This window comes from Accipiter gentilis, chromosome 4, assembly GCF_929443795.1.
Source record: "Accipiter gentilis chromosome 4, bAccGen1.1, whole genome shotgun sequence".
Taxonomy (NCBI): Eukaryota; Metazoa; Chordata; class Aves; order Accipitriformes; family Accipitridae; genus Astur; species Astur gentilis.
The window spans coordinates 27,809,474-27,837,336 of NC_064883.1; the positions used below are offsets into that span (position 1 = coordinate 27,809,474).

Genomic DNA, 27,863 nt, shown 5'->3' on the forward strand with positions numbered 1-27,863 from the left:
GAATGAGGCTGAAAATACAAATTGTTTCAGTTTTTAGAAACTAAAAATGGTTATAAAAATGAAGTTAGAGCAGACCAGAGAAGAAGGAATTTAAGCCAGACTTTGGAATAGTGATAGTGATGAAAGAGATGAGTATAAAATAACTAGGAAATGAGAAACTGCAGTTTGTCAAAATCCTGATTCTGAGAAAAGAGAGGAATCAGAGATAACAAAGTGACTGTAAATTCAAGTGCTAGAAGAAATACTGTGAGATTGAGAAGAGATTTTAAGAAGAAAGAAGAAATTGGCTTCTAACAGTTTCAATATAATAAAGCGAAAGACTCTTCACAAGACTAGAAGAGATCTAAGTTTGAAGAGATGATGTACAATGAAGAACAAGAAGAACAGATGAGATTGGCCAAAGGCGATGGAGTGGAAGGACTCCAGGTATATCATTAAGTACTTGATAAATACCAAGAAAGACAGGAGAAAAATCTACCAATAATCATATAAAAAAGCATGAAAGAGAACAGACTCTCGGGAGAAACAGTGAACTGCACATTAGAAGACAATGGCTCTTGGGAAGAAAGTGTGCTACTGCTGACAGCAAAAAGACTTAGGGAGATCAGCACAAGGAAAAGATCATCTGATTTTAATGGAAAAAATATCCTTATGTGCTTTTTCTCAAGACATTTTCAGTGGAATAAGGAAAAATTACAGGAAAATAGACAAGAGGACACTAAAAGAGCAGTAATACATACTTGTATGTTTGAACACAGGAAGGGGACATGAGACTTGATTATGAGAGAAATACAGAAATGAAACTTACTCAGTGACAAACTAGAAAGTCATGTAGTTTAGAATACTACTCCATAATATGTTTAACTATAAATACTGTATGATAAGATAATCATATGCTAAGAGTTGCACATTTCTTTAATTGTAGTGAAATGCGAGTGTTTACACGTTGGGTATAAAGCACATACTATCAGTTAACTAACGAGGGCAGAAGAACCAATAAAAGAAAAACAAGGTTAAAGAACAGCTTGCTGTTGTTAAAATCAGGTGCCAAATCACTTCACACTAGTAGTTTACATGGATATTTAACAATGCTCTGCATAAATTTCAAAACCATAAAAAATAACCTCTCAAGACATGATCTGGAATCTGCCATTATATTCACCATCTGGTAAATGATGTAGAAGATCACACACAATCCCCTTTCTGGGGTAATAAACTATCTTCCACGTTCCTTGCACATACTTAACATACAGTCTCCAACCTACTGACTGTAAAAGCGTTAGTCAGCAACAGCAGTACATGTTATAAGAGCACAAAACTTGAACCCAAATAAACTTGTGTCTATAGCTGTAACATCGGTGGAGCAGTTTTCCAGCACAATATTTTAAATACAAAATAAACATACATTGATATTTCACAACATATTTATGTTTTCATAATTATCATCACCATAAATTTCTCATTGTTACTATGATGGGAAATTAGATTTCCTCAAAAGAAAACCATTGGGTAAATTCTAAAGTTACAGTATTTTGTTTTGTGGAACTAATGAGATACAGATCTGAAGAACTAGACAAGCCAATTCACAGAGCCATTTTGTTATAAATAGCTGAAAGTCTTATTAAGTCACAGACAAATTTTGCTATGAGGTCTCTTCCAACAAGGAAAACAGATTTTAGGCTTTGAGTGTAAGGGCTGCAAAATACTGTGTTTAGTGACAATATTTTCAATTATGGAAACTAAAGTCAAGCTGTGTGAACTACTTATGCCAATATTTATTTTCTTTTATTTGCTGAACGAAATCAGTTATAATAAAATATTACATTAAATTCACATATTAACACTTTTCTATTAAGTATTGACTATATTCAGCCAATTACAAATTTATATGAAAGCCTACATTAAGATAATGAGTCCAACTGCTGTATACAAATTACTGAAGCACTCTACTGTTGCAATACAAAGGATGATTTAAAACTGGATTACTAATATGAAACAAACAGAACATGCATGGCTGTGAGTGGGGATGCTACATCCTGTTATGGACCACAGTCTGTGTACAGCCTCAGCTCTGGTGTACCTCCACCTGTAAAATACAACTAATAATATGTCTCTCTTGGGGGCATTTGGAAGTACTAGGCTTGTAAAGCGCTTAAATACTAAGCAGTACCATCATTTTAACATCATCAAGGCAGGGACAATGTATGGCAACCAGCTATGGCAGCAAGCCATTTATCACATCAGCAAAAGCAGTGATCAACTCCTGAAAGTTTAAATTGTGTCTCATTTCAAACAGTCAGTGCTTACAGTCTTATAAACAAGAGTTTTAATTAATGAATTACAGGTACAATTTCCTGGGATATCTGTAATTTGCCACACATCTTAATCCCATAAAACTGAACAGGCACATTCTTACCTCAACATCCTTTTTGAGTTTCTCAAGGAACATCTTTTTGTTATTCTCATCAATATGAATCTTTTGGCCATCGTTAATAAAATCATTGTCTTTGAACGTCGGCAGCTCTTTGGCCTAAAATAAACCAAAACTCCTGTAAGAGCGGGATCGCAAAGAGGAGTGTGGTGAAGCTGCTGGCCCGGCGTGGCCCCCCCGCTGGCAGCGGCACCTCCGGAGCCCCCCTGCGCCCACCGAGCCGCCCCTCCGGGTGAGGCAGAGGCACCTCCATCACATGCAGCTCTCTGTAACTGCACCCATGGAGCCGTTTCCTTAGTTTATCCCTCCTGTAGGTGGCCTAGAAGGCATGTGTTTATTGGGCATGCGGCAAACGTAGCCAAGACAAAAATCTCTGACTCAATATTTGATTTGCATCGAACCTTGATTTGCATCGAGCTTCTTCCAAGACGTCATTTGTCAAAGTGACTGGCAATAAGTGAAATCGAAACACAATCTGTATATACTCATAACAGAGTGCTTACATCAGATCTTACAGATGAAGTCAGATTGGATTGCATTTTACAGAGCTACTGAGAATGTTTCTAAGTGCCGAATACCAAATAATTATTTGAAAGCATCAAGTGAACGAGAATTATGAAAAGCTGCTTAGAAGTGGCAAATGCCAAAGAAGACTACTGCCTTTTAAATACATAATTAAATATTCTTGATGTTGGAGCATCAGTTGATTATCTTCATCTTTAACTCTCCTGTGAAGCGATTTGCAACAGCATTAAGGAAAGCCAGATAGAGTAACCACTGGATTCAGTATTAAGACCCCTCAAAAGGGCTCTGTTTTCAAAGGGCAATGACTGGAAGTTCACTTAAAAAACCCCAGCAAGCCAACAAACAAAAGAGTAGTTCCTTCAGGGTATTTGGTCAAGCAAACTGGAAGTAATAGTAGCTTCTGCAATCAAAGCCTTTAAAAAATTGGCGCATTAAGAGCAATGAAAAGCCTTTCTCCCTGCCCCCCACATATAATCAACAGTATGGAAGAACAGGTTTTCTTTACAAAGAAAATGTTGCAGAACAACCGAGTGCTGCAACCCTCAATGACCATGAACGAATGGGTACTTTGAATAAAATAATTTCCCCTTAATCTGAAAGTCCTTCCACTAGGAATAAAAGGCAGCTAACATCAGCCTACTGGAATGTCCTCCATAAGTTTAACTAGTCAGACATTACTTGTAACCTTACTGGAGATGGTATTTTTCATAAAGTTTATTTTCTTCCTATGACACAGTAAGGAAAAGAATCTCAGAGGTTCTTTTCTCTGCTCCAAAATGTACATATTGGAAAGCACAGCATTAAAACGTGAGCATCATAGCAGACCCTGAAATGCCCTCATAGATCTTCACAATGGTCAAAAGTTCTTTTTGCTGTCGGACTGTGCCCGGAAGTGGCTGAAATACTCCATTCCCCAACTGTCCAAATTTATTTTTCGGACCTGGAATTTGTGAATTGCTCAAGATCCCACAATGCTGCTTTTGTTTAGAAAAGTGACACTTTTCGTCCAATAATTGCTCAAAACCACTTAAGCATTTAATAACATTTTAATAATTTCAATAGTTTATTAACTATTTAATAGTTAATAAAAGTTATTAACTTTTAATAGTTATGAATCCGTGTTAAACCCATTGCATCCTGACACCTATGAACTCTGGAAAAAAATAAGGTCCTAGTCTGGCTGCTCTGAATTATTACTGTATTGCATCAAGAACATTCTGATATATTAAAATAGCCTCTAATAGAGACCCTCTATATTTTAATTTAAAAGAAAAGGAAAAAAACCCCAAGCAGCCAGGATGGAGCTATAACCGTTCATCCGTCCCAGACTCCTTCTGTGGAGGAGTCATCCTGCAGTGCTCTGCTGCTTTACTTAAACACAAAGTCAGACAGTTCTTGAAACTCACAATGAATTGTTTACTACAATATGACAGCACAGCGTGCATTGATTTTCCTTTTGGCCTATTCTTAAGTGGTTTAGGATGAAAATGAGTAGGGGAAACATCAGATAAGCATTCCAGACTAACAGCTGTAGAGATTATCATATACAATCTAGCAAACCGTCCCATGGACCAGGGCTAATTCTGCAGAGACAGGACTGCAGATCCAGGGATGTTGCCAACACTGGAGGATGGAATCCAGCGCGTGGGATGCTTAAGAATGGAGACGAGATTTGGATGAATTAATTTAAGATGAAACAATAATGAAAAGAACGCAGGAAACCAAGCTCCCTTCATTTCTAGTGCAAAGTCACTAAAAAAAAAAATCCTCAATTATCTTTCCATCCAGTATATTTGAGTTATTTATTAGACTAGGCAGAGGATAAAGTGAAGTAAACCCATTAATACTGAAAAAACCCCCTATTAATGCTGTTTAAAGCTTAGGTGTGAGTAAAGAGGAAGGATGTGCTTGTGGTTAAGATGCCGAGATGCAGGTTCATCTCTAGGCTCTGCCACAGACTTCCTGCACAGCACAGCATCAGCCAGTCAGACCAGGCAGGCAGTGGGAGGGGAAAATACTCTTCTCCACTGAAGATGGTCCTATTTTCAGGAAAAATAAACTTAAATTACAAGCAATGTCTTTTTTGTAAGATGGTAGAGCTGGTAAGTCAGTCACGCAGGTGCCATATTGCACTTTAACCTTGTCTCTAATCTATTTTTAATAAAAGTGAGCTAGTAAAGCTGACAGCTGCATTTCTTGCCTGCCATCACAAGACCCAGGGGGTACTCCCAAGGACATCCAGGGCAGTGAATCAGCTCTCCCAAAAAGCCAGACTCTTCACTGCCTCGTGTGCAGACTCCCCCAGTCCTCAATAATCCTTCTGAGGATTTTTATCTGAGGTCATTTTTCTTCACCCAAATGCCCGTAGCTGTGAAGACCTGGCAAGTGCAGAACTGCATAAATTAAAAAACAGTACTGAGGTATGTGAAGAAAAAGGAAAACGTAAAAGCAGTGGGGCTAAAAAGTTATGTGCCAGTGGTTGCCCTCACCACATTATTTGTATGATGCCTCCCAGCCTACTGTCTTCCCTCTTTCTGGGTGTTATTAGACAAAGCTTTTTTTTGGTGTGCTAGGCAATATCATTCTCCCTATTTATTTAAAGCTGAATAGCCTCCCTATTTATTTAAAGCTGAATAGCCCTAGGATACTGTTGCAGTCACAAATATTACTAATGACAGCCAGCACTAGTAGTGATTCTAGTAGTACTTTAACTGAAGTTCATGTCTTAAAATTGATTTGTGAATTTAGGAATTAAAACCTATGAAATATGCAACTAGAAGGGGCTCTCATAGTTATTTAAAATTAATAATATATGTGTTCATGTTGAAAAATCCTAATATGTATATTTTCTTCTTATGCACTGAAAGAAATAAATACAAGGAAAACCACATTATGGCAGTTGAAAACATTATCTGAATGAAAAAATTGAGGCTTTGCTTTAATGAAATAATTGATTCAGTTAATTTTTAATGAAGTCTCAAATATTTCCAATGAACGAAAATCCTTGTTGGAAAAAGATTCTCCTAGAATGTAATTCATTATAATGAACATATTACTATCATTAAAGAACTAAATATTTTAAGAGCTGCACAGGAGATGAACATCTAACTACTTCCATTGAATTAATAATAGATTTTCTTTCTGAACCATCTCCATCGTTTTTAATCCCCTACTTAAAGATGCAAGAAAGGCACAATAGATTTTACAAACGTGAAGTATTTATTTATTAAAAAAGTGTGTTATTTGCACACTTCAGGTTTGCATTCCAAAGTTTGCCATGGTCACAGAGAATTTTAATGACAGGAAGATTTCACTGCCTTTGAAAAGGCTGAAAAGCAATAAAGATTTCTTTGACTAAGATGACAGGATGTGTAAAGCCTGATTCAAAAACTAAAATTATGGTGAAACAGCCCACTGACATTGTTTTTGGAAAAAAAAAATAATTCTTGAAAGGTAAGAACCAGGTGAATTTTTATTTCTCTATGCATATGGAAATAGTTTTTGCAGATTTCTTAAGACATCTCAATTCGTCATCCTATACTAATATGTTGAAATGAATATTAGCAATTTCTTTTTTCCAATGGGATTTTTGTGCATTATGATCAAAAATCATGGCTAACATTAATGCTGACATTTTGGAAGAAGCTTGGTAAAACAGCTGTAGGACTGTTAAATTTCAGAATAAGTCTTGGATTGAAAAAGGAAAAAGACTAATTGTCTTCACAATCTGGCAGCGATTTTTCACCTAACAAAGGGAAATATTAGGTTGTAGGAGAAATGCTGCATAGCAGTCTTATTGTTTGTTTGGAACTAGCCATGAGTCATGTTATTCACACAGCTAACCATGGCAAAATTGGGCTTACAGTTTATAACTTTTGAAAATGGTATAAAATGTCTGCCAAGAGTGAAGTTCCACACCCTAGGCTTCTTTTCACAGCGAATGGCTCACATACACTTATTTAATTTTTTTTTTTTAAAGTTAGATTAACTTTAGACTGGCCTCAGCAGTACATATAGAAGGCAGTATTTTTAAAAAAATGATATAATGTTATAATATAGTTTGAAATAATTTTGCACAGGTGGTTTTGAACTGAATCAAAAGTCTCAAGTCACTAATCTACAAGATGGATAAATAACTAGAGCTTTCTCTAGAAAGCTGAAGGTTACAGCTTCTTTCCTCCAGTAGTTATGGGAGCTGGGTCCAAACTTCTGTTGTACAATTTGTCTTGCCCTAGACAGGGGTTTCTAACAGAACAAGGGTCTGCAGTTCCACTTGGCATCACAGGACTATAAATGGCAATGGAAATAGAGCTGTGACCCCAAAATGGGGTTTGAGAGGGAACACTGGAATGGTTTCAGCCAGTGTAACAGGCATTTTTGTAGGACAAAAAAAGTTGTGTGGAACGTTGTAGACAGATTAGGAATTTGAGCATGTACCAAAATAATAACTATGTCTTTCCAATGCTCAGGGAAATACATCCAGAATTATCCCTAGGGTTAATGTCTTCCTGCTGCAAAATGAACATGCAACATATAAAATGCAACATGAAGTTCCCCTTTTATTTTAAATTCTTTTAACATATGGAAAACAGACTTCTAAACAAACAAACAAAAAACCAAAGGCAAACTAGTGATTTGTTTTGAAAAACAATAATGGGATTGGTGTCACATGAAGGCTAAATGCTGAAATAGGAATCTGAACTCTGAATGACTGTTCCTATCTTTGCAATGTATTGCAGTGTAATGTTTTGAAAGTTATAATCTCTGTATATGCAACCTTGAGATTCATTTCACAGAGAAATCTAAGACATGCTTCACATATCTGTTGTGTGAGATCGGAATATGAAATCACGAGAGGAAACAAGTAAAAAAATGCTGTTCTGAAATTAGCAATTTTAAAATAGCAGGAAAAAAATAGCTCAGATTTTGGGATAATCTAGCTTGAATGAAGTTTTACCTATTGACATAAAAAGAAAGAAAATAATTCAAGACTGAGTAATCTTGTTGCTATGTTCCTATACTAAAATCCTAGTTCCTTTAGTTATAATTGTCCTCTCAGAAATCAGTTAATTATATGTTGTAATGTATAACGTAAAAAGTAAAGCTAAGAAGTGATTTGCTGCATCTAGCAGCTTCTTCCAATCTAATTATCAGAGCTATGTATTCTGCATACAATTTAACTAAGATGTAACAAAGCTGTCAACTATGGCAATTTTTTTTCCAAAAAGGAACTTGAATAGAAAATCCTTTGTTCAAATGTATTTACTGTAGTTTCTCTGCATTTAGGCTTATTTATGAAACAACACATACCACAAAGGTGGCAAGGCAACCAGTTTTAGATTCAATTAAACACATGTAATAATCTCTGAAACTGCTCAAGAAAGATGCAATATGATGGGCTTCTGTTTAGTTAGGTTTTATTTTTCTTCTTCTAATTTCCTTCTGAGTTGCTCACTCACAAGCAACATGCTTATGTTCTTTATAAGAACAAGTAGACTCAGCTGTAACTGCTAATTTGATGTCGTACTGCAAGTATAGCATAATTGTGAGCAGGGGGACCACCAGGGGAGTTCTGCATTATCCTGGTTTCACTTAAGAGGGCAAAATTGTCCAAGGAATGAATAGAAAATGCCCACTATTAAAATAATAAGAACAACAACAACAACAACAACAGAGAACTAAAGCCTAAAAAAAATAAGGGAGCAGCTGTCAGAATTTGACAACTGTTGAAACATACTGTTCTTTTAAAATTCAAGACATCTGTAGGTGCACGTTATGATACTTGTTGCCAAGAAAGTGATGCCTTTGTTATTAAAAATATCACTTATAATGCAAATGAGAGGAATTGTGTGTTAAGGTGAAATCTAAGGGATAGAGCTTGTCTTCACACCGATTATCACAAAATATTGAAATGACAGTTTCAGAGCTTCTCATCAATATGTTAGGGTATAAAACAATTGAAGACAGTCAAACAGGAGATAAACTGAAAACAGGACAGAAAAGTAACATTCGCAAAGTCATTCCAGCCAGCTTGTCTTCCTAAAAACTGATTTAAAAACCAAGTTTGAATACTAATACTTATTTTACACTACAAAACTAAAGTAGAAAAATTATTTTCCTGATTTCTTACTTTATAGTCCATTAAATCTTTCTGCAGAATTGCCTCTTCTTTATAAACTGAGTAAATAACAAAAGACTAGTTTGATAGGAAAAAAGATTTAAGAACATAATTTTAGCCAAGTTTGCCATTTCAAAGTCATTTATCTAAAATTTAGAGTCTGCATTAGAATGTGACTGAAAGACTTGCTCTTCTGTTTTCTGGCTTCTGCAGCTTTAAAAGAGGCTAACATACTATGCTCGATATTCTGAAAACAATTTGATTACTTTAATATCAGCATTTGAAATTAAATGTGAATTACTTAAAAGCCCATTTAAAAACTACAGCATTGCCAGACATTTTAGCCATACATTTTAGCACCAAAAGCTTCCTGTCTTTTATTACTTTTCTGTTTTTCAGATGTGAATAGCAGTGGATACCTTTACAATAAGTAATTAAATAATGCTGCCATTAATTGAAATTCTATTATTATTATTAATGTCATTTCAGGGCGATATTAATAAATGGATGATTTAACTTTTCTCTGGCTAAAAATTAGCTAATAAGTTACTATACCAGCCGAGTATTTGAGATCGTCTCGTTTTGTTTAATCAGAGAAATTTCTTCTAACATAGGAGATGCCAAAATTTCTGAAGAACATTTGCTAAAATTTTTGTTGTTGTTGTTTTTTTTCCTCCTTTTCAAGCTAAAATTTTCCAGGCGTTTTAACATCTTTTAGATTGGCTTGAGATTCCCACAGAAGACAACAAACAAAAAGTGACATCTACTTAAGAGAAAGTGGAAGCGAAAAAACATGCTACAGGGCTCTCACTTGCCAGTTATGAATAATGGACCATTTCCATACTTATGTCAACACAATTCTTAATGTGCTGAAATTAGTGCCACACGTGCAGAGATATATCTCATGATAGCAGGTCTTTAGCACTGCTCAGAGTTTCAAAGACAAACTTTCCTTGTCTATTTGTATAAATACACAACCCCCTTTTTATTTAAGCTTAAAAATTGTGCATTAGAAACACCCGAGTAGTTTAGATGAGTAAACCACCGCAGTTCTAGTGCCTGTTGCAGGAGATTCAGATCACAGTGTCGATGAATGTTCTGAGCATCTATAATACAGACACGCAGTAGTGTATTCTTCTGACCCTTTCAAATCAAACAGCAGACTCCAAATCTTAGACAAAAACCATGTAATAAGCAAAATACTATTCTTCCCTTGCTTGAATCCCTAAAAGTGTTTGTAAAATGTTTTTCCCTCTATGAACTTAGAGGTTTACCCAGTTAATTCCCTTTCTTAGAAATGTTTGTTCCGAGTGCTAGCTTGTGGCTTCCCTGCTGCACTGCATTGGCGTTTGAGGGGAACAATGAATAACAGAAGGCTGTTCTAACAGCCTTAGACCGTCTGCTTGCAACATCAATAAGCTTAGTGTAGTTCTGTCTCCAAGAAATCAAATTCTTTTGAAAAGAAAATGATGTTTGAGATTTAAAATAGCAGAAGAAGAATTTGGGGGACCAGGTTTTTTTATATTTCTTTCACAGAAGTACTCAGGATAAAAGGGGAGGTTCTAGATGTGTTGAAGCGGATAGGAATTTTTTATTGGCCTTACTGAAGTTATGATTTCACATCAAACAGAATAGTTGTTGTATACAGTTATACAAAACCACACAGCTTTGTTTCAACTTAGCTATAATCAAGTTCAATAGTAATTTTGCCATGAACTTACATGGAAACAAAACTAAGGCACTGTTTCTTTGAGGTTCTCACTCAACGTATTAACTGTAGTACGTATGTACTATTATTAATCTATTATTAGGAGACAAATTCCTAAAACTGCTCAAAACCACCGCACTAAATATCTGTATAATATCAGCTCTGTATAGCTGAATATATGTAATTATTGTTAAATTTTACATTACTATGCCAAGCATTAATGTTGCAACCTGAAGGAGTCCCATCAAAATAATTTGCTCTCCTCATTTCTGTCAGATTATTTTAGTACTACCAGCAGAGGTTTTCAATGACACTAGGTATTGTTTGTAAGACACTGAAGGGTTAATCCCTCTGCTTCAAAAACACTACAGTTGTGCTACTATACAAGAACAAAAATAGACCACAAGAAAAGAATGGAGACCATTCAAGACATGATCTTGGGGGCTTGGTACAGCAAGAGAGAGCTAATGCTCACTACTGTAACTGCAGTTGGCATTTGGGACATGGTAGCTGCCTAATGCTGGAAGAATTCTAACTGTTTGCTTGTACCTTAGGACCAAGTGGAATAACTTTGCAGAGTTTTTCATGCAGTGAGAACTGTAGACTGACAGCTACTGCATGTCCTTAGTGCAGTTGTGCAATCTGTATAAGACTCAGAGAGGCAGATATGGTACAACTAATGCTTGGGAGAAAAACAAATGATCTGAATGGAATTTGGGGACAACATAAAATGAAGTCTTTTCAGTGAACTGCTGAATGATGTTATGTTAATTCAGAAGGAATGTGCTTGGAAAAATTAAGAAAACAAGGGTCATGGGTTCCTAGACTTCACCCAAATTTGGAAATCTAAGAAGTTTTAGATGATAGAAACTATGTTGCACCTTCAGTTATCTGTAGAATCTCTAGATAAACCTCTCCTGAAGTGCCATCAGGCTATTTCACTGAAACCTCAGAGAAAAGTTGATTTTGAGAACATTAAATTTTCCAAATGAGTTGAAGTTGGAGATGGAGAAAACCAAAATGATCAATTTCCTTTCAGAGCAAAGTTTCAGCCCAGAATTTGAGGGAGACTGTCTCTCATTATAGCTACATGTACATCTAAGTCTGTTGTTTGCTCTTTTGTATGAGCTTTACATACCCAAAGATTCTCACAATTCAAGGTTTGGTTCATCTTTGCATTCACTTTAGAAGTGGTGCCACATCACATCATTCCATTAACTGACATGGAGTATCCATAAATCTCAATATTAAAGAGCAAGAGAAAGAAGATGAAGAAGCAGGAGGGAAGAGAAGAAAGTCCTGATGTTTTCCTACCACAGGGCAGGCCCTGAAGAAACTAAGAGAAGAGAAGAGAAGAGAAAAAAGGAAAAGGAGGAGGTAGAGGATTGGCTCACTTACCTCTGAAATCTCAACACCATTGCAAACCAATATTCAGAGGTCTGCAGAAAATAGAGGAAAGATAAAGGAGGGAATAAGGTCGAACTCAAGAGGGGAGAATAATGACAGAAAACAAAGAAAAGGGGCAGAACAGCACTGGTTATGTTTGTCCTGAGACTAGCTAACAGGTTAGATAACTGAAAAAGAAACAGAAATGCACCATACCTTTTCTTTGTCACTGGCTTCTCGAGCCACAGTAGAGCCCTGAAACAGAAAAAATGGATCTAAAAATGTGCATATGTCAGAAACTAATTTGAAAATGTCACGATAACAGGTCAAAAAGCAGATGAGCTGCATCCTTCTGAACTTGAGAGCTGTTTTAAAGAAAGGTGATACAGTAGGTAGAATGCCCAGGGCCACTGAACTGCTGCAATCACTTGAAGAAGATGTATCATGAGAGAAGAAAGATGGATTAAATCCTCAAATGCTCTACATCTATTGTCCTCCTGACTGCTGGAGCTTCTTCCTCATGTCTCATCCTCATTTTGAGACTATCATCCTGGAAGTTCAGTTTTCTTGGCAGACGTCTCATTTTTTTGTGCCAGTTTAGCTGTATGGTTATGGAATAGCCTATTCTATATAACTATTTGGACATATGTAATACACATTTGAAAAGGATGTAACACAATATAAACACATACAAATATTTAAAAGATCACAAAGTACAAACAAGAACAAAGCACCTCACAGCAACATGAAGTTAAAAGAAGAGATGAGACTGTGGATTCACAAGATTTAAAGTGCTTGCTAAAGAAATTTTGGACATATTTTTATTTTATTTATTTTTTAGCTGAAAGCTAGTAGGCAATATGGCGCTTTCTGAATAAGCTGGAGGTGACAAAAAAATGGCTGTGTGTATTTCCTCGCAAATTTCTTGGAGCAGGACCACACCTTTAAGTACTCAGCGCTTGTTTATCACATAATAGCACTGGAAGAAATAGTAACTACAAACTTGATAAGTGGACATTGAAAGACAGGTAAATTAGCTCTATTGTTTGTTGGAAGGTGGATATTGTGTAAAGAAGTGCTGGAGTGGAGTCATATTAGTTTAAAGAAGATGAGGATTCCCAACCACATCTTTTTATACCATGTTTTATTCTGTTTGCAGAGAGAAACTCAGAAAACTTAGAAAGGATGGAGAGAAAAGATTAATGGGACAGTGTGTCTTAGTTGTTATGTATGGCCCAGCAGGCAGGGATTTCATCGCATTATATCATTAACTGATAATAAAGCCTGGTCAAAGTCTGACATTTTACTTTACTGATGATATACCTTTTATGTGGTATTCTGTGCTCCAACAGACTGCTCCAATAAGACTGCTGGGCTCAAAAAAAGATGAGCTCAAAACCAAACTGGAGGAAAAAAAGTGGATTTACAATAGTAAAAATTAGGGAGACTGCCAAATTTGACACTGAAGTAATTTTAATAAAATGCCTCAGTGGCCAGAAAAATACCTTTGAAATCCTATGCTGATCTATGGTCTCTTTTTCTTAGTATCCACACAGGTAGAAACTTGTGCTACTAGTAAGCTCTAAGCCAGTGTCAAAAATACTCACATATGAAAAAGGACTCTGAACCTACAACCGCAGATGCTGTAGCAATGAAAATTGAGAAAAAGTGATTTATATGTAGTGGCACTAAAAATCTATTTAGTGAAGGAGTTTGTTCTGAAGAATAATATGATATTGGTGTTAAATTTGAATTGCAAGAGAAGTTTATCTTTAAAACAATTCTGTCCAGCTGGACAAACTGAATAGAGTACAGAAGCATTCACAGAGTCTAAATAACAGTAAAAGCTGTTGACACCAATGCTAAGAACATACTGTATATCATTTATGTTTCTTTCTTCGTCCCTTTTTTAATGCATCTGGACATTACGATGCTCTAAAACACATACAGTTCTCAAATTAAAAAAACATCTGTCTCGGGTAAGCTCTGCTGCCAGTAACACTAAATACCAAAAAGTCAATTGTTGACCATCTGGAAATCAGTTCTTATAAATCACATTCAGTCAACTATCTTACCAACCGATAGGTAGATACTTGACAGTAGGAAAGGATGGTGCAGTATGTAGCATTACAAATTTCTTAAGACAGAATGCTAAATAAACATCATAAAACAAGCTTGCAGATGCACTTAGCAGTTCAACAAATAGAAATTAAATGTATTATAAAGAAGTAGGTTTCTAAGGGGAGACTTTACAGAGGAAAATAAAATACAATCCCTTAGGTAGAAAGACTAAGACTGCATTTGTTGCAAGCACTGTACATTAACTACTGGCAAAATTACGATGAACAGATAAACTTTCTCAAAAAAACCTAAAACATACCTTATCATAAAAGCAACAGAAATTTTGTTTTTTAAGAACCTTCTCTTTTTTACTTGGGTTATTTTTAAAATATAGTGTGAAATATGAAGCTTTTGTAGTAGTGATGCACTTTGTTAGTAGCATTTAATTGGTTTAAATGATGATGGTATTTAGTTATTTTATAGAAGTCCTCTGCAGAATCCGTTGTGGCTTTCCATAATGTTGATAAAAGCCTATAGGAAGCAGATTTATTATTGTACTTGTGTGAAGGGTTCTGCCTTTAACCATTAGTTACATTTAACAAACATACCCAGTTACATTGCTGCATTTAAAAATGCACAATACAAATAAATTTGTACAACTTCTATAAAACCATCCTTCAGTTTTGCTAAACCTGGGTGCAGAAGTAAACGAGTTAATGCTGGTTCTTACATAACACAATCTTAAATTAAAATTCTGAGCAATATTCAAGCATCAGCAGAATCTAACATTTATAGTAAAGATTTTCAGCTACTTTGTCAGTTATTTAATCAGCAGTTATTTCTCACCTTTAAATCATATTTTCTATAAACAGATAAACGATGGCTGAACACATTTCTTGTAACAATCATATATACTTCAACTCCATCAACAGTAAGCCGGTACATGCCCAAAAATTGGGGAAGAAGTGTATTCCCATGACACTCCACAATAAACTGCAGGAGCAAAAGAAAAAAACAGAAATAAGGATGGATACATAGAATATAAATATATATTTATACATTTTTAAAGATAAACCACCCAGAAACAGCACATTTATTTGCTGAATATATATTTGTGTGGAGACAAACCTTCAAAAAAATCATGCCAAACCAAACCCCTTCATCAGGAGATTATCCTGCTTTTAGGGCAGTGTTTAAAAATTAAATTCTTGAACTGCCTAACTTGTAACCCTTTACTTCTGTAGACAATCTCATAGAAAGAGTGGGCTCCATTTGACAGACCCTTCCACTTTTATGCTCCTAAAAAGTACACCTAATGCAGATAACATATTTGGAACTGACATAAAAAAACAGAAATACTTTTTCAAACATCACACTGCTGTATTTTGTACTCTGTTGTCCCAGATTAATCCGTAAGTTTCTCCATTCTCAATATTTGTTTATTATGATGAACATTTATGGCGCTGTCACCAGCAAGGGGTATTATTTATTATCACCAACTTTTTGCTAGTTCCCACGTGATGGTTGCATTTCAGGGTCAACAGAGTTGAGCAGTGAAGTGCAAGATCCCTATACTTTTTATTTACAAATCATTATATTTCCTTAAGGTCACCATATTCCATTACAAACGGGCTATTAACCTTGAAAAGATTTGCCACCTGCACCTGACACCTGTGTGGTTTTTGCCTTTTTTTTTTTTAAAATCACTTGCCTTATAACTAATAGTTCGAATTTCTGTTTGAAAGACTACTGGAGGAAACAGAAAAAGTGCAGACTATATTGATGACAAGAACTATCGAAGAATGAATATTTATTCCCAGAATAAAAATGCCCATACTGTATTAATCCTAAAACCAACTCAAACACATCCACTCATATTTTGTGGAACTAAGGAAAAGTTAAGTCATGATGATGCAAACCAGAAAATGACTCACCGGCTGTCCTCTTTCTGTTATTACGTCTCAACCAGAGGGACTTGGAGAAAATTTAAAAATTCAAGCCCCAAAAAGGAAACATGAAAACTAATCAACAGTCAGCTTTTAAAGCAGATCAGCTTTTAAATATTCGTTGAATAGTGAAGCTACTGTTTCTTTTGTGCCAGAGTGACCTGGTTATTAGAAACATGTTATTCTAAAATACAGGAGACTTTAGAACAAGTTGACTGAATAAGCCATTTGAATTGTTTAACAAAGGTAGTAAGTGTTTGGTAACAAATAATATAACAAAGCTCTTGGAACCCTGGAGATTTTGCAGTTTGGGGCTCCTCTGCTAATTTTAAGGAATTCCTCTCACTAGCTTTATACAGGAATCTGCACATACCACATACAAACTTTCCTTTTGTAAATGGCAAAATAAAAGTAGAAAGATTTAAGAGTCCTGAAAACAATTATGTCCAGCAAGAAACAAATGGAATGAACAACAAAGATGGAAATTGTTGACTGTGAATTGAACATAATTTTGACTAACAACTCTGACACACGAGCTCTGTTGAATCTTGTTGGCACAGTCTGGGCTGTAACACTACTTTCTGTCTGCTGTATAGCTGTACTGGAGGTTACAAGCCCTGAAGCAGAGAACACATAGTCATGATGCAGTTGTGCTACTTCACAGCTAAGCGTTTTTAAGCTCAAACTGCCGATGAATGAGCAAAACATCTTAAGCTGCTGCAGAGGCTCAGTGAATGCAGGAAATATGATTGTATGCCCCAAAATGCAAAGAAGTTTGACAATAAAAGACCGCTAAAACAACAGCAGTCCTGAGCAGTGCACAAAGATTGATCAGTTTGCACCTGAGATGACTTCTGTGTTTAACAGAAACAGAATTTTTAAGCTGGAGTTCTTGAATTAGAGGACTTTCAATCATAGCGTTATCAACCTCAGAAAGCAGTTATAACGTGTTACAGGATACATAGCTCACCTTGACTATCAGTAGTTTCTCTTAGAGATGGGATCATAAAGTGAAATTAGAACTATTAATGCTGAAGTTACCGAAAACTTGTTTAAAATACTAATTCCTATTAGTCAAACTACATTGATTATTTTGTTATAAACATCAAGTACTTGGCATATATCCTGCAGGTAAATACTTTTCTAATACTTTATAGAAGGTGGGAGGGGTTGTTCTTATAAAAACATTTACTGAGTGATTCCTTCTCTAAGATGATTAGGTTCTGCAAGGATCATAAAAATGAATCTAGCTTCCAAGAAGAGTTTAGGGCCACAGAATTTCAGGCCACTCAACTCTTTAATGGATCCAGCCATTCCTAATGTTATGGCTTTTAACTACAGAATTTGAGTTAAAGTAAATACTATTATTCCAATTTTCCGTATGGGGATGGGAGACGCAGATATCATCTGAAATCATACAGAGAATTTGTGCCATGTGAAAGAACAGCAGCAAGGCATCTTGAGTACCAGACTAATAAGCCCCTGCCCTCCCTCTCACCTGCTAGGGTCACAGTCTTGACACTTAAACCACCTCTTCAACCCTAGATACTGCTAACTTTCCAATTTTAACCTTTCTGGTCCTGAATGTCCCCGTGTGTAAAACAGCATCGTCATTAACATAGAACATGTGCAACACACCCACTGTAATAACATAAAATAAATCCTTTGGTTAGCAGTATACAACCCCCTCCCAAACTGTTCTGTATTACATAACTACAAAAGAAAGGCAATTAATGACAGTCGCTTAAGTCCTATTTGTAAGTTAGAGTTAGCCATTTGCTAAAGCTATTGTTTCATTTTAATATTTTGCAAACAAGCCTTCTGAAAGGGCACTGTTACTAGCACACAACACAGGACATGAAAAGCTCTGCTAATACTGCTCTCCACTTGATAAAAAGGGACTTGGCTGTGTTCTTGCAGACTTCTAAGAGACCTTCTCAAAGCAGACCATGTACTGCGACAGTTGTTTCCTACTCACTGCTGAAAGTGGACACTCATGCCATTGCAATTTAAAGAAAAGCCCCTAAAATGATTTCACTGTTTCCCATGACAGCATTTCTTATCCTGATGGGGAGACAAAGGAAAGGGGGAGGAATGCCACTTGCTTTCATCATCTACAAGGTTGGTCTAGAACTTCCTACCTTTGAAACTATCAATCCCCCATATCTGCATCACAGAGTAGGCAAAACGTGTCATCTGTTTGGGTGGGAGTCCAGCAGGACTTGCACTGGTGACTGTGGTTGGCAGATTTTCAATTTGTCCATCTTGATATAAATGAAGTAGCAATTTAGTCACCTCAAGGTGCTTTTTAGGAATGATTTCCTGAAGTTTCCCACTCACAGCTGGAATAAAAGTGAGCCTAGAAAATAAGCCAGTAGATGCTTAACAGGACTGCTAAATTTCAGTGAAAGAAAAGACCTTCACTCCTTTAGGTTAACTCTTTCTAAAAAGAACATTAAAACAATTCTACCAAGCAGCCTTGCTAAATAAAACTGTAACACTTAGCCAGTACATTTACAAGTCCTTATATGCAGTAACAAGATCCATATTTTTTAAAAAGAGTGTTGTAATAAACACCCCATCATTTTTTTGTTAATTCAGACAATTTTCATTTTTCTGCACAGCATGAGGATAGTATTACCATTAATAAAATAAAGTATCATCAGCATGTTGACACATTTTATCAGCTATGCAGCATAGGTTTCAAATACATAATTTTCTGAGCTCTCTTGAACCCCATGCTCAAAGGTGAAAATTAGTAAGAAATTCTTTATGACCCTATAGTCCCATTAATACAGCTTCAAGATTCCTTAATAAGAACAGAACTTTCCCTACCTCATTTTACACGTAAAATAAGATTCTTAGCCTCTTGCTTCCCCATGGTAATGCTAGTAAGATATCAGGATGACTAAAAGATAACATAGTGCATATAATTTGTTGGTTAAGAAGTTATACAATTTTTGGCTCTTTTTGGAAAAACACAGGGTAAAATTCCTGTTTCTGTTATTTCTCCTCCTCCCCTTGGAGATAATCTGTGGAATGATTTGACATCAGTAAAGACTAAATCCTGAGTTACATCTATCTTGGTTCTATGTGAAAACTCATCATTCCTATTTCTCCCAGGTAGCCCTATTTTGCAAACATTAATTCAGAAATACGCAACATGCTCATTCCCCGTTACACCTTTATATATTATTTTCACGATTTTCTACATCATGATTAAGGCAATCATGCTTGAATTATCAAATGCTTATGTGACAAGCCTATACATTCATCAGGATACTTTCATTAAAGAAATTGAATGGCAAGTGATACAATTATTTAAAAACATTTTGGACACTGTGAAGGACAAGATGTTGATACTTCTTTTTTGGGCTCAACTTTCTCTTTCAAATCCTCTTGCCTGCAACCAGAAATACCCTCCACCAATGTGTTATATGCACATGCGTTGACATGTGGAATTACTCCCCAAAAAGGAGGTTGAGAAGTTGTCCAGAGTTGTATCAGGTGTCAGAATATTCCGATTATTGCCATTTTCTTGAACCCTAATAATTTCATAGAAAATTATCTATTAGGTACTTATGTGACACATTGAAAGGATTAATTAGTTGAACTACAGCACACAAAGTTATAGATTTTCAAGGCATATGAAGCTGTTTTCTTCTAGTAAGTCATATAAGAAAGTAATTTCATTTAACGAAGTGTTCAATAAATATACAGGTTTTCAGATACAAGCCCTGTGATTGACAGCCTTACATTTAACGTTGTTTCAGACTTGGGCCAGTGTTAATTTTACTTCAAAGTGCAATTTAATCTAAATATTACCACCAGGTGTGATTATCTAGGCTGCAGATCTGCTACCAGGAACATTATACTTGATACTGCTACAATCAAATGAGTCACTGGGCATGCTGATTTCTTCTGAAAGTGCTGTGCACAGCATCAATAGCTTATATATATATAAAATACAATAAATATATAGAAAATATCTGCTGGTGAAACCCAGGCCTCAACAGAGCCAGTGCTGTCAAGTCCATCTACCATTTTGTGTAGTTGGATATTTACCTATGAAATTTCACATCTTTCAGTGAAGATTTTCAATGTGTTTTTCAGTAACAGTTCTAGCCTGTGGTTGTATAGCCCTTTTGCATATTGCCCTTTTGCAATTCCATCTAATGGCCATGCTACTGAGTTTCCTTTTTTCAGGGTCACTTCTCCTACAGGAAATGGAGGGCCCACGGATGCAGGTGAAATGTAGACTGTTCAGATGAGAACACATATATTCTCATCTCTACTTTTTCTGCTTATCCTGGGTTTTCATAACAAAGCTGCTTTATACGTTGGTTATCTCAGCACAGGGCAGAGGCCATGTCCTGTGCAGCCTCTTGATTCACATAAGGAACTGGTTGAAGGGCTTTTCTCAACTGTGTTTCTTCGTAGACCTCCCATAAATCTTCACCTCTTACTACATTAGGACATAGTCAAGGTCACTGTTACATGGTACACATCCTTCTTCATGCACATTTGTGTTTAAATAATAGTACATTATATTGCCTTGCTTTGCCTTTTAACCTACCCTTTCCCTTCTTTTTGTGATACATACAGATGCAACTCATGAAGAAAAATGGGAGAGCTGGGAGGAAGCAAGCCATTGATAACCTCTGCAAGTAATGACATGGAGGGAGGATGACACAAACCTCGATGTAACTCTGCTTTACCAACCTATCGGCTTGATGTCAGCCCATCTCAGTGCAAATTCCTAGACACCTAGCCCCACTTTCTTTTCTGGGGTATTCTCCAGCCTATGTTGTCACCAACTCTGTAACAAAATTGCTTTTAGTCTACACTAATGTTTTTTCTGTCTATTTATGATTTTAATGTTTTCTCCTACCTTCCACTCAACAACCTTGTGCTATTCTTGATTCCTGCGCAGTCCTGAACCCTGCTCTTGCTGCAGTTTCCCCCTTTTTCACCTTATTGCCTACATTTTTTTCCCTTTCGTTTGCCTTCCTGTTTGTTTCATATTTTTTTCCTCTCCAGAAGCTAAGGTCATATTATTTTTTTTCCTGCTTTTCTTTTCTTCTTTATGCTGTCATCTCCCCTTTTTATCTCATTCTATTCTTTTCTTTCTTCCCATTCACTTCCCCATCACTCCACTGTTTGCTGCCTCCGGTAAATGGGCAGTCTCTCTCCTTTGCCACTATTCACTATTTTTGCTGGTTGCCAGGGAGACAAACAGGCAATGCAATAGGTGTCAGTTCTGCATACAATTACCTGTACAGGGAAGAGAATGTGCTGTCAACAGGGACTGTCACCTATAGAAAACCTAAAGGGTACCTGCACTCCTGAGTAGTTTTATATTGGAAGGCTTGTATGCTAACAATTCCCTCTTGTTCACCTGCTTTGAGATGGCTTCTCAATTTCTCTTCTTTACTGAAGTCACCTCAGTGTCAGCACTGAGGAATAATAAATCCCTTCTGAAGTCCATTTTAATGACAAAAAAAAAAAAAGGTGTTCAAAAGGTGTTGGTTTTTCTGAGACACTGAAGTTGCTTTCATTTATTTTTGAAAATTTCTACCCTGCCCATCATCTATTCTCAGAGATCACAGGACTCCACTTTTACACCAATTTAAGATTTAAAGCAAGTTTATCTCACTGGGAAGGGCAGGGTATCTTGATTCAGACATTTCAGAAACTAGAACATCTGCCTACAGAATTTTACTCAACTGTCACCAATTCCTGCCCTTGAAAATCATATCTGTAGTTTAGAAAATATCTACATATATACTAATATGTACAACAGTATATTCTGTATTCTATGTAAATTAATAAACTTTTTGCACAGGACAATACATCCAAGAGAAATATATAAACATAGCTTGAATATATGCTGAAAAGAAATGTTTTCCTTTAGGAGGAAGCAGTGTATTACCTGTTCCTTAAATGGAGGGTGAAATCCTGGCAACAGATTTATCATCACAGATGGCTTTGCTGAGCTCTCCTTTAGCAATGCCAAAGGGAGTGGGAGGTTTAACTCCATTTTTCTGGTCCCTGCTCTTGGGGTCAGGAGCATAGGTTTAAAAAAAACTGCACTAGATTTGGAGGTAATTCAAATGAATATTTGATTTTGCTCTCAAGTACTATTTAAGTATTTAACATGAACATGCTCGATTAACTTACAGTTTTAAATGGTCAAACTACATCTGTGAGCCCATACAGCAACAGCTTTTCTGATGTTTGAAAGTCTGACCCATTTAGGCATAACAATGGTTCTAGTGCATTTGATAAGTAAATGATGTTCAGCTGAAGTAACACTTGAAGAGTAGCAAGTTCTACCATTAATTGATAGTATATCAATAATATAAGCAGCCCAAACCAATTGCAAATTATCATTAAAATGTGACTAAAAGCAGTGTTTCACACTATGTATCAGAAAACATTACAGTAGTTAGAAACTGGCTAACATGGAAATTCACAGCATAAGAACCTAACATGTTATATATATATCTGTATTTACTATAACACCTAGAAACCTAGCTGGTTCACAGTAGTCCATTTTGTCTTTAAAGGTAGATAGAAGGCTGGTCCATGCATGATGGACTTTATAGTTTAGTCATAAATAACAAGATGCTTTGCAACTTTAAGTATGGAGAAAGACATTATTCCCTGTTTGCTTAGAAGTAGTGGGCTTAGTGTTTTGTTGTTTTTTCTTTTTAACTTTGCAAGAGAAAACAATGATCTCTAGTGTTCCTACTCAGTACTAAAAGCATCAGACTCATCTGATGAGTTGACAGAAAGCTTCAGTGTTTAGACTGAAGTGTTCACCTTCTGCCTGAGGTTGTGGGCCTGACTGCCACTAAAAAAAAAGGCATCACATCAGACAGGGTAAACGAATACATGCAACTCATTATTTTGGATAGCAACTATAATTTACAATTGTCAGGACTATTATTTACAATTCAAGCTTTAATTTGGAATTGCTATATATACATATATGCTGTTTCTGTAGTAACTTCTCCTGACACTCCTTCAAGCCTGGTTCACTTTTAGTTATTCACACATTTCTAGTATGCAGCCTTACGCTTGGAATTTGATCTTTTTGGTTTTACTGTTAATTTTTTTTATTTTAAGTAGTGGTAATAATACAGTAAATTGTGATGCACCTACCTTGGTTACCTTTGCAAAATGTCATGCAATATTGCAACAGAATTTTACCCAGAAAGCAGAAAGCTAGTAACTCAGCCAAACTAACTTATTTTCACTCCTAACAAGTTACTAGCCATTCTGTTTCTGAAAATAACTTGATTTCTCTAAGGTGTACAGTCATGTCCATTATAGCTTTGATTAATTAAAAACCAGCCAATATAGACTTAGCATTTTTAGACTTACAGGTGTTTACAGGCTATGCACAATTCCTGTTCCTTTTGTAAATACCTGAGTATATGGACCGTGTAACTATAACCTCAGTTCCTCACAGCTTCAAAGAACAGACGGGCTATTGAATTTTCAGATGGATGGAAAGAGGAAGGATGGAAAGAGTTGGGTGAGTTTGTGGACTATACATCTCCTCAATCTCCAGTTACTGATAAAAGAACCTTTATTTCTACTTTCCAATGGCAGTCTACATGTTTTTTCATAATCTTCTGGTGACTCCACAAAAAAATCATTGGTAGTTGGAGTTAGATTTTGCAGGTGTTTGTGGGAAAACTACGTTTCTTTGCTGACCACACTAACTCCCAGATGCCTCATCAGTAGTTTTGTAGTTCAAAAAGGTGCAAGGAGAATGACAGCTATTTTGCAAGTGACAGCAATAAAGACATATCCAGTCCCTCACACTTCTGACTTGGCATGGTCCCCTCGCCAGTATTCTCTGTTTAAAGATAGCTGTCCTTTTGTATTTATTGTTGAGCAGTTCAAGCAGTCTTGGAAAACATTTGATAAGGCTTGTTTGGTGCCTAAGCAAGGACAGAGGTACTTCCAAGGTCTAGAATGATTCTATCAGCTGGAGCTGTTAGCCTTAATATGGAAACAGTTGTGTAAATATTATAGTTTAAAAGAAACTCATTCAGAGTTTCAACCTGGGGAAGAAGCCTGGAATGAATTTGTAGAGGGGGGAAAAAAAAGCCTGACAAAGAGAGAGGAAAGAGATGATCTGTCATAAATGGCATGAATTTCACTCATTATCATGTCACTAGTAACTGGAAGATAATTACTGTCTTCTTGGGCAGGTGAAAGCAGGTACAAGATACCGAGGGTTTACAAGTTACTGTTCATAATGGATAGATGATCTAGCTTCAGGTCCTTTAGGGGTACTTGATCTCTAACAAGGGACAAAGAGTCTTCTAAAATCAACATGAATCACCTCACTAGTCTTCATGCACCTGAGAAAGGTTACTCCTCCCAGGATGACCCCTGCACTACATAACTGGGTCTGAACATGTCTGCACACTTCCTTCCTTGGAAGGCTGAACCTTTCAAATACAGCTCTGCTCTAAGAGCAGCCTGGCACAGGGTCTGATGTCAGGGCATGCCACTAGAAGTCCCAAACTAGTCCCAAACACAATCACACCTGGGATGTGAAGCATATTTAGCTGGTCCAGAAATTTTCATATACGTGGTAAGTGCTGCTGACGACCAGTGAACTGAAATTGGAGAAAAGCTAACAAACAGACTTTTCCCTAAAAATCCAATATTTGACACTTTTGTGTGTAATTACAATTAGCTTCTTTAACTGTAGCAACAGTTACAATTAAGGAAGATACTGGGCAGTAAGGTAAGTATGCAAGTCAGTACAGGGCACTTGACATTTCTTCTGTTGGCAGAAGAGAGTATGCCAAAATAAAATTGAACACAAGAGAACTTGTTTTATTGACAAAGGTTTCCACAGGAGTACCAGTGCAGTATCTGAAAAGTCTTGTACTACTGCAACTATGCCATCTGACAGAACCATAAAGTTACATCTGTACCAGTAAATTAGATGGGTCTTGGACTGTCCTCCGGCATCAGTTCTAATTGGAATGGAATAACTCACATCCAAATTATTAAGTTCTCCTCTAAAACAGGATGCTCATATTCAAACTCCTAAGTAGGAATAGGAACTGGCCTGAGTTAATACCTTGAACCTTGCCCAGAATTACCTGGGAGACAGCTAGCTTGCCCAAAGCAAAACCATTTATGAGCTCAAGTGCCAGTGGATGTTATCTGGCCTTGCGTTTTTTACTAGTAGAAAGTTAGTCTAAGGCCAGTCTGTGTGGGATGACTTGGTCAAGTGAATTATTAAAACCTTTCTACCAGGAGAAGGGGTTCTCTAGACTTTGTCAAGCAGGCCAAGATAAGCTTCACTTGTCTGAAAAACATCTAGAGAAATGGGAGGACAAGCTGCTGTACTTAATGATTCCAAGCATTCAATTGCCAGTAGCAACACACAAGACACAGTATCAGCTGTCACCAGAGTTAGTAGGATTTAATTTAGATTTTCTTTAATTAAGTCAAATGATTTTGTTCAGTACATTGCTGAAGATACTGAAATTAATATTTCATTAAAAAGTCCAATTATTAAACAGTCTCTGTACTTGAGTTCCTCTGCATTTACAATGCTTTGTAAAGTGCCCTCAAGTTCTGAGACAAAAAGAAATGCAAGTTGTATCTTTATGAATCTTTTGGAGGCACCAATGAGAGCTTTCTTATAAGGATATTTATCCAGTATAAAGTGAAATTAGATGCCTGGTACAGATAACTTTCAGATCATTATTCCTTGTAACCTAGCCTATTATGAACCCTGATGTTTGAAAGCACTAATGAAAAATGATTCCAAATTATTAAGTTCGTTCATGTTAGCACTGTCTTCACTGACACTCTTGAAAGGAGATGAACGTTTTGAAAAGCAGTATGAATTTTCAGCTGGATAAAGTCTCAAAATCTGGATCATTAATACTACCTTCTAATGCAAACACGAAACAGTCTAAAACTTCAACTCTGCTGCATCGCTTCACAGATCAAACTCTTTCAAAGCTAAAATTGTAAGTTTGAAAACTCTAATAAAAAAATAACACCCAAATTACTATTAGGTAATAGTTTAGAATTTCTCTTTGGTAAAACTGTAATTGAAAGATGGTCTTGTGAACATTTCTGATAGTGACAATATTTATCCACGTTAAAACAAACACACAGTGGTCCTACATGTTATTTAAACAGAAGAACAACATGCAGAGAAAGAAAAGAGTTAATATCTAACTCACCGAAGGCTACCCAAGCTACTCTGGACCTGGAGGGCTTTCAGAGATCTCCCTTCAACACGGGAAGAGCGGAGAGGGAGACAGCCAAGCAGCACTACAAAGATAGCTGGCAATACCTTCAATCCCAAGCACCCCAAAAGCATGCTTTTGCCTCCCTTCCATCTCAAAAGGTGCCTTTAACACTGCTTTTACAATAGAATCAGTATTAAAAAAACCCAAAAAACAAACAAAACCATTGCAAGACAAAAAAATAAACCACCTAAACCAACAACAAATAAGCCCCAACCCAAAATGTCCTGAAGTCTTTACCTGAAATCCCAACCCCTGGAAGTGAGCAGGAAGATGGAAAGGACAAAAAGCCCCTTCTACTGGATGTCATATTTTAGATGATTTTTAGAGGCTTTTCTGGTTCCTGTAGCTTTAGAGCTTATTTAAACAGTTCTGGGGCTAAGAAAATTAGCACTGATTTTATTAAGGCTTCTCATACTTCCCCAGATCTGCTCCCCCCGTGTCATCCACACAAATTATACACTAGCACAGTATGACAGCTCCCAAGGCCGATTTGAGGGATCTCCACTGTTCACTTTTGACTTTACTGTTACCAATTTTTCATTTCTCATACAATACCACTTTAATTGTTTGAAATCTGTTGTTAGTGAAACACAGAAAATTCAGTGATCAGACCAGGAAGAAAGATCACCTGCACCATTCATCTACATCTACATAGACATCTCCAAGCTAGCCCAGAATAAAGCGGATTCCAGCCTGGGAGCCCACTAGCTGAAAGAAGGGCATCTTCCTAGTAAGGCGAAGGAGCTTATGGCCTCCAAGGTAGTATCTCTGTATTGTGTAGACATATCATTTTACTTAAAGCTAGCTTAGATATTCAGAAAAGTGCAGCCTTGTGAATTGCAGACATACAATAAATTGCTCATGCAAAAGGGAAAAAGTGTGAAGTGACTCTTTTTCCATAGGCATTCACTTAAAACTTCTAACACTCTAAAAAAAGATTAGCATTATAATATTTAAGAGGAGATCCCACACCCCGATAATAATTAGCATACTACCTGATGGTATTTCTTCAGTATGTTGTGCATTTCCGCTACATCTTCACTTGTTATAGTTTTGATGATATATCTTTTGTCGTAAGATGTATGAAAGCGGGCACCACTGCGTGCTTGGGAATCATTGGCAAGGGGTGCACTTCTTGTCAATGAATTCTGTCAATTGATTTAAAACAAAAAAAGCATCAAATTAGACAAAAATATGCAACTTTTAATTAGAACAAATATAAACCATTTACATTTATTTTTAAATCTTCTTCAATACATCTGCACCGAGCTGAATTCTGCAAAGCACGTAATCACAGACCATGTTATCTTGACAAATCACTTCAAAAATACTCTGAGAACAAAAGAAAGTTTGGGGGAAGGTGTTGTCCATCAGTGGTTCA

At 36.4% G+C, this 27,863-nt stretch overlaps 1 protein-coding gene across 3 annotated transcripts in view; it reads right to left on the minus strand.

Moving 5' to 3' along the window:
- The window catches only part of PIP4K2A (phosphatidylinositol-5-phosphate 4-kinase type 2 alpha), a 114,920-nt gene that overhangs the window by 5,486 nt on the left and 81,571 nt on the right, over positions 1 to 27,863 (minus strand). For all 3 annotated transcript variants that reach the window (XM_049798216.1, XM_049798215.1, XM_049798214.1), the window contains exons 4-7: positions 27,478 to 27,630; positions 15,076 to 15,222; positions 12,385 to 12,423; positions 2,417 to 2,530 (exon numbers count right to left, since the gene is read on the minus strand). In XM_049798216.1, the coding sequence (XP_049654173.1) occupies positions 2,417 to 2,530; positions 12,385 to 12,423; positions 15,076 to 15,222; positions 27,478 to 27,630 (453 nt within the window). The remainder of the gene's footprint in view (positions 1 to 2,416; positions 2,531 to 12,384; positions 12,424 to 15,075; positions 15,223 to 27,477; positions 27,631 to 27,863) is intronic.